General features: G+C 31.4%; 1 protein-coding gene across 1 annotated transcript; it reads right to left on the reverse strand.

The window, feature by feature from the left end:
• Positions 1-1,333: 1,333 nt before the first annotated feature.
• LOC107061704 (uncharacterized) lies at positions 1,334-4,086 on the reverse strand. Its single transcript, XM_015311450.1, has 6 exons — positions 3,903-4,086; positions 3,146-3,708; positions 3,028-3,111; positions 2,364-2,883; positions 2,191-2,302; positions 1,334-1,400 (listed from the first exon to the last, which is right to left on the reverse strand). The coding sequence occupies exons 1-6, from the start codon at positions 4,084-4,086 to the stop codon at positions 1,334-1,336; spliced, it is 1,530 nt and encodes a 509-aa protein (XP_015166936.1).
• Between the last annotated feature and the right edge of the window lie 3,986 nt (positions 4,087-8,072).

The raw sequence follows: 8,072 nt of genomic DNA on the forward strand, positions 1-8,072 counted from the left end.
CAAACTATAGATATGGGGCATAATTAAGTTATTTTTGAGTGACTATATGTGAAAATTCCCCTATATTCACTTACCTTTAATATTCCCTTTTTTGTAGCTTTAATTATTAAAGGGAAAAGGGATTGATGTACCCCCTCTACTTTGTCATTTTAAGCTGATATACTATTTTCCTCTAATGGAAGTGAAAAAATTAATTTAAAATATATATAATCCATATGGATTATATTTGATCCTCCTCACACGTTTTATTTTAATTTTTTTTTGTTTCAATGACTAATTTAAATTTATTATTTTTATGGTCAAACTTATTAATGTTCCACTAATTTTCTTGTAAAATTTATCATAGATGCCCCAATATTTTTTACAAATACAAAAACTAAATTATAATATAATCGGAAAAAATAGTTTTAAATCATGATATAGCCATAAAAAATTAGATTTTAAAATTATTTTCTTTACACTAAAGAATGAAAGAACAAATAAAATAAGAATAAGAAACTCAAATAATGATAATCAAAGAAGTCGAAAAATAATTTATGTATGAAAAAGATTAAAATATACCTTGAACTTTGTTAGAATGATCACATATACCCTTACATAATTTTTAAAAAAATTAAAAAGTCAAAAATATAAATTTAAAACTATTTTTTTCACTTATGTTAGATGAAGCGTATATATGAGCTCCTTTTGTAACAGTAGGGGTATATTGGAGTCATTTGTATAATGGTAAGGGTATATACGAGTCACTTTCATAACAAGGAGTCGAGGAGTATATCAGCTCTAAATGACAAAGTTGAGGGGTATCTCAGACCACTTTTGTTTTTTTGTTTTTCTAGTTCATTTTTTTTTCTTTTTTTATTTCTTTGTTCAATTAAATTATTTTAAATTTTATTTCTTTTTTATACCGTAACCTGATTTATACTAAATATTTATTTCATATACTTTCTTTCTTCTTCTCTTTTTCCTTTTTCTCAGTTATTTTTTTTTTTTGGTAAGTAAACATTTTATTTACCAAGTAACGTTACAAATCAAAAAGTAGCCGGTATGGACATAAGCTCCATCCTTGCTAAACAAAGTTCTCACATCTGCTAACTATTTCTATGGGTAAGAATTTAAAGTGCTTAATCTAGTAGCTATTCTTGGATACCTAATGCCTCTTCCATGTATCTCCTGAATTATATGCCTGATCAGGTAGCTTACTGACTGCTGCTTGTGTTGAAAAATTCTGGTATTGCGCTCTAGCCATAAATGATAAATTGTGTTTGCCATTGCCATTCTATACACAAGGGACTTGCTGCTTCTCCCTTTCATGTAGTGCACTGCCCAATTTATCTCACTGGTCCAGTTCATTGCATTTCTTGTTATTCCCTGCCAATGTAGTATACTCATCCACACCTCTGCTGCATATGCACATTGAAAAAATATGTGATCATGATCTTCATCTACTGATTGGCATAGGGGACAGGTTAGTACTTGAATGATTCCCCACTTTGCCAATCTATCTTTGGTTGCAAGTCTTCTTTTCACTGCCAAATACATGATGAACAACCACTTAGGGGCACCAAAATTTGTCCACACTAGTGATCTCCATTCTACCTTCTCCTTTGTACATTTCATCTGCCAATACACTTTACTTATGTTGTACTGTTTCATATTGTTCATATCCTCCTCAGTAAATCCTGCCTCTTGTAAATATTTTGCAGCCTTTAATATCTTCTGTACCACCTAAGAAGCTTGTTGAACTTGGATATTCCATTTACCTTTTTTCCCATAGTAACTATGTATCCATACAACCCATAGTTTATCCTTTTTCTTGCATAAATTCCACAATAACTTGTCAACTGCTGCTTTATTCCATGTATATATATCAAGGAAATTCAATCCTCCACTTGCTTTTGGCCAACACAGCTTGTCCCATGCCACTAATGCTTTCTTTGAAGTCTCAATGCTTTCTGTCCATAAAAAATTTCTGCACATATTTTCCACTGTTTGTATCACTTTCTTTGGAAGAGCAATATCTGAGCCCAAAACATTTGTATTGCATACAACACACTTTTGATAAGTTGAGCTCTACCTGCATATGATAGAAACTTTGTTGTCCAACTTGTAATCCTGCTTAACATCCCATCCATAAAAGGTTTACATTGTACAATGGAAATCCTTTTAGTACTCAAGGGCACTCCAAGGTACCTAAAAGGTAGTTCACCTTTCACATATTGTAGCTCCTGCAGAATCTCCTCTTGCTGTTGTTTATTAACTCCTCCAAAATAGACACTACTCTTTTCTTCATTTGCAACCAGACCTGAAGCTTTAGAGAACATCATAAAAACAATTTCTAATACATTTCACTGATTTGATATCACCTCTACAAAACATTAGCAGATCATCAGCAAAGCTCAACTGCACTATGTTCTGTTTTTTGCATCTAGGATGATAGTGGAAATCAGGATTTTTCTGCAAGTTCTTTAAAATTCTAGTCAAGTAATCCGTGGCTAGCACAAATAGGTAAGGAGACATTGGATCTCCTTGTCTCACTCCCCTCTTGGCCTTAAAAGGAGTTGTGATATGTCCATTTATCTGGATAGAATAAGTGATTGTAGTAACACATTGCATGATCCACTGAATGACTTTGGCTGGCATTTGAAGCTCCTCCAGAAGCTGTTCCAAGAATGACCATTTCAAGGAATCATATACTTTCCTCATATCTACTTTCACCATACATCTCCTTGAAATTCCTTGTCTACCATACCCTTTAATCAATTCATGACTCAATATCACATTATCATTCAAAGCCCTCCCTGGTACAAAAGCTGACTGATTTGGATCCACTAGTGTTTCCATAACAGGTTTTAACCTTGCAGTGATGACTTTAGCTATGATTTGCTATATTGTTGAGCAACACGATATAGGCCTATATTCACTAATTCTGGTTGGATTCTGCACCTTAGGAATGAGAGTTACATTTGTACAATTGATTGCCTGGTACATTTCCCCTGTTTTAAAGAATTCTAGGACAACATTAATTACCTCCTCTCCTATCACTGGCCAAGCTTTCTTGAAAAAAACAGCATTGAGCACATCCTTCCCTGGAGCTTTTAGATCATTAATTCCCTGCAAAGCAGATTCCACTTCTTTTTTTTATAACTGGAGCTGCTAACTTCAATTGTTGTTCTCTATTCAACTTCCCACCTTCCTTCATTATTTGCTTATCCACACTAGGCAACCTATATGCATTCTGACCAAGCAGTTCCTGATAAAATGTAATAGTTTCCTTTTCAATTTCTTCTTGAGAATACACACTGATACCTGCAGCAGTTGTAAAATTAGTTATAGTATTATGTGCCAGCCTATTCTTCATGTAAGCAAATAAATAACTTGTGTTTGCATCTCCTAGATTTAACCATTGCACCCTTGACTTTTGTCTCATAGCACTCTCCTCAATTAGACTCCATTTCTCTAGTTGTTGTTTCAGTGCCTTCTCTTGGTCCTTTTTATCGTTCACTTGCCTGTAATCTATCATGTCATGTTGAATTTGATGTAGCTGTGTTCTAATGGTCTGAATCATGTCCCTAACTCCCCTGAATTCAGTATTATTCAACTCTTTAATAGCTCTGATAACTCTTTTGAGTTTCTTCCTGACAACTTTCATGCTCCTATTTGTCTCTCCTTGCCATGCTTGCTTTACTATTGGTAGGAACCTGGTATGATCTGCAATGCAGTTAAAGAATCTAAAAGCTCTATACTTCTTTTGGCTCTTCTTTTCTAGTGCAATCTTCAATGATCAGATATCCCTGGTCTGAGTATATGCACCTCCATAATTGGCATTTGTATCATCCATTCAGTATTCACTAAGGCCCTGTCTATCCTGTTGCAAGTATGCCCATTCGTCCAGGTGTATGTACCCCCAACTGTTTTCATCTCCTGCAAACCAGTGTCTATTATGAAATCATTGAAGTCTTTAACCTCTATATCTTGTACTTTAGTACCTTGCAGTCTATCTTCGGCTTGTAACACTGCATTATAATCCCCCATGCACAACAAGGGTCCTTGAGCTGTGGCAATCAATCTCCTAAGGTCCTCCCACATTATCAGTCTCTCTTTAATTGTATGTAGCCCATACACTGCCACAAACATAAATTCCAAACCACTTCTTTTAATCCTTATGTTTGTTTGTATGTATTGATCAGACTTACTTCCCACTACACAATCCACATACTTAGAATCCCATAGCATCCAAATTCTACCCTTAGGAGTAAATGCATAATTTTCCTCACCTCCACCCTGGAGCAATTTTCTGAATTATTTTATTAGCTAACCCTTCCTTTATTTTATGCTCTAGTACGGCTAATACTAACATTATTTTCTCAGTTATTTCTTTATTCTTTATGTTTTCTCTACTTTTTTTCCTCATTTTTTTATGCATTTTGTTCTTTTAAATTTTCAATTTATTTTATTATTTTCTTTTCTTTTTACATAATTTAATTCACACTCATTTTTTTTTATATTCTCCTTTTTATTTTTTTATTTTTTTTCTCGTATATTTCTTTATTCGTTTATTTTCTCAAAAAGAACCCTGCTTTTATTTTTTTCCTTTTTCCCCTTTTTCTTTTTTTTTAGTTCCTTTTATTTTTTTCATTATTTTATAATTTCTTTATTTTATGTTCCTTTTCTTTTCTCCCTTTTTCTAATTATTTCTTTATTTATTTATTTTTATCATTTTCTTGCTTTTTCATTCATTTTTTCTCAAATCATAATATTCTTTATTTTTTCTCCACAATTTAATTTCATATTTTTGGTCATTCTATATTTTATTTTTATTTTTCATTCAGCTAAGTTTCTTTTCATTTTTGTTTCTAATTTTTTTTTTCATTTGCTTCAATACTATCATAGTATATCTATACACTTTCATGCTATCATTGATGTATATTTCAATACTTTAGTGAGACCTCCATATACAAATATGGTATCATAGAGATTTGCTTCAGTCCATAATGATATCACCATATTATATCTATATATCTTTCAATCATCGTTTGGAGGTGCAAGATAGGAGTTAAATTAAAAGAAAAATGAAAAAGTAACACAGGAAAAACATAGAGTTAATATCACGAAAGCTTGTTTGATGCAATTACAATAGAACTATAAGCATTTATAGATATATTGACGTAGAAGTATGCCAACTAAGTACATAAAAGTTTACCCTTAAAAATATCTTAATTGGAACAAAATTAACCTAAACAATGACTAATAAAATTGTCCATCCGATAGTAAGATACAACTTGTAAAGTTATCCTCCCTTGCAATTTATAGGCCAACGAAATTAATCATTGTAGATCAAATTTCTAGGAGTTTTAGAGATCAATCTCTCAACGTATTGAAGCATATCTCCCTACCTTCATGAGTTAATACAAATATTTGCGTAAATTTATTCTCCTAAAACCTCATTTATGAAATTGCACTTAGGTATGTTGATTGATGAGCCATATGAAATGACACAATTAATTACTTCTAAAAAGTATTAAGTTACAAATTACTATACATTCATAGATGAAAAAAAATTGTTTGGACCATGATTAAGCCTTTTTGTTACATCTTATATGTAATGTAAGACAACATAATACGTAAGAGAATGAAAAATAAAAGTTAGTTGAATTGAGATGGTCGCTTGTGAATAACAATATAGTTGTTATACAATATTAGAAATATAATATCAATTATGTAGCATATGTATTATATTACAATCATAAATTACTTGCTTGCTAGCTATTATTGAATTCTCATAAGAAGATCAAACTCCCTATCTTTAAAAGTTGTGCTTTAGGTTTGAATGTTCTTCATTTTTGTTCTAAAATTCATTGTTCACTCATGAAATAAGTCAAACTGAACTTTGGCTTAAGATTTAGAACTTGTATTAGCAGAATGAATTTCAAACAATGCATTTGAAATACATTTGGACATTGCAAGTCACCTCTCTCATTGGTCATATATATTTTGTAAACTGCATCCAAGAAATTATTGAACACTTGAAATACATATGAAAACATAGACATATATAAGATTGACACTAACAAATCTCATTAATGATCTCGGTTACTGTAATAAAATGGACGTTAATAACCTGTTGAATGGTGAAAATGATATATGTTCAGAGGTTCAGAGCTTAAAAGAAATTGTGGATACCATTTAAAAATATAATGTTGATGATAAAGTTGAAGATGGAACAATACCTTTGGAACTACTTATGCATAAGGAAACACTTATCGCATTTAGAAATCTTCACAATTTTAGGGTACAGTTTGAAAAGACAACATCGAAACTTTTGAATGCAATAAGAAAAGTTGGAGATCAGTTTTAACTAGATTTAAATTTTAATAAAAAACAGAATACAGTGTAATCATATTTTCTGAATTGTCTAAGATATATTTGTACTTTTTAAAGATTATAGTTAGCCACTATATACTCAGAGGGGGTTGATAGAACATTATTTACTATGAAAATCATTTTAAACTAAACATGTTTAGTATTACCTATTATGATTCTGATTCATCAAGCTAATAATATCTCTTCAATCCAAAACGTTCAACTCAAGTTTCACCATCTCTTCATTTATTAGAGAATTTCAAATCCATCAAAAAAATAAATGAAAGTCAACTCTATTACATAGGGAGTAATAAGAAGCAATACAGATCTTAAATTAATTCTAAGAAGCAAGGCACATCTAATTAAACATAAAAAGATAAAAATCACATAAGATATAACGTAAAAATTACTACTTAGGAATAAAAAAAAGTTGCACACTTGAAATTCATTTCTTGTTCTGTCACGGTAATACGGTATTCTTAAATTCTTTGATCAATATGTTGGGATTTAAATGAAAGTATATCACTTTGATACATATGTTGGGATTTAAAATTAGTAGTATTTTTTCTTATGGTGAAAATAAGCATTATCTCTTGAAGATATTCAACAATGCCTTATTCACAATTTCTTTAAAACATATGTGAATCCCGCTGAATATCAGAAATTAATATTGAATTCAAATTTGAGATCCCAACAATTTCAAAGAAGTGGTTTAAAAGTTATCCCACTGTTATGGAGGAGTACCTCTTCAAACTAATAAATAAAGAAAATTAATTGGTATTTATTTTTTCTTTTGACTTCCTCTTGTCTATTTTTTTTTAACAAAATCACCCAACACTTTGTCATTCAAATTTGACATAAAAATAGAGGGGAGAGGGGGGGGAGGGAGAATCTAGAGTTATGGAGAGGTTAGTGGAAGACTCTAGAATTCCCTAGATCTTTTCTTAGATGACTCTAGAATGCCTTAGAAAATATCTTACAATGCTTTGAATTCTCTAGACTAGTAGATAATTTTAGAAGAGAGACTAGATTGTAAACAAGTAGGGACTTGTGTAGTAACTTTTATTTACACTTTCCCCCCCTAGGAAGTAGTATAAATAGATGAGCTCTCATTTGTAAATCATCCAACAAATTGTAAGCAACAATATACAAAATCTTCTTTAAAAAACTCTCTTAGTCTTTATTTCATTCTCTTAGCTATCTTGGTTTCATTCTCTTAGCGATCTTAGTTTCAAAGGGCTTACTTGAACTTACAAGATCGTGAAAGATTGGTGAATAAGTTTTAAAGTGCCACACGGAGTTCTAGTGAGACTCTAAGATCGTGACACTAGGTTCAATACACCAAATTTCATGGTTTAGTAGTTTATTGGCTGTAAATGTTGTCTTTTAAAAAGAAGAAAAAGATAAGAAGACTTCACCGTCTTCCACTTCTTCTCTTTCACCTTTTTTTGGTCTTTTTTTCTATTACGCCATGCAAGACAGTCTAGGTTCACTACGCCAAATTTCATGATTTAGCAGTTTATTGGCTGAAAATGTTATCTTTTAAGATTTTTTAACAGTATTGTTGATAAATACAATGATCTACCTGAAACTGTGAAAAAATTTAGCAAATTTGGTGGGGTTACCGGGATGGTCCAAACCACTTTTGAAATTTTCAAATTTCCAAGGTTGAAAACATAGATGGATCTCGACGAAAATGCGTCGATACTATA

This window comes from Solanum tuberosum, unplaced genomic scaffold (assembly GCF_000226075.1).
Source record: "Solanum tuberosum cultivar DM 1-3 516 R44 unplaced genomic scaffold, SolTub_3.0 scf00157, whole genome shotgun sequence".
Taxonomy (NCBI): Eukaryota; Viridiplantae; Streptophyta; class Magnoliopsida; order Solanales; family Solanaceae; genus Solanum; species Solanum tuberosum.

Coding starts and splice junctions, on each gene's coding strand:
- LOC107061704 (XM_015311450.1), bottom strand. CDS start 4,086: ATGTGGGAGGACCTTAGGAGATTGATTGCCACAGCTCAAGGACCCTTG. Junction 3,709..3,902: donor GGAGATGAAAACAGTTGGGG/GTACATACACCT, acceptor ACTGCATTGCAG/ATCATACCAGGTTCCTACCA. Junction 2,303..2,363: donor TCTGCTAATGTTTTGTAGAG/GTGATATCAAAT, acceptor CTAAAGCTTCAG/GTCTGGTTGCAAATGAAGAA.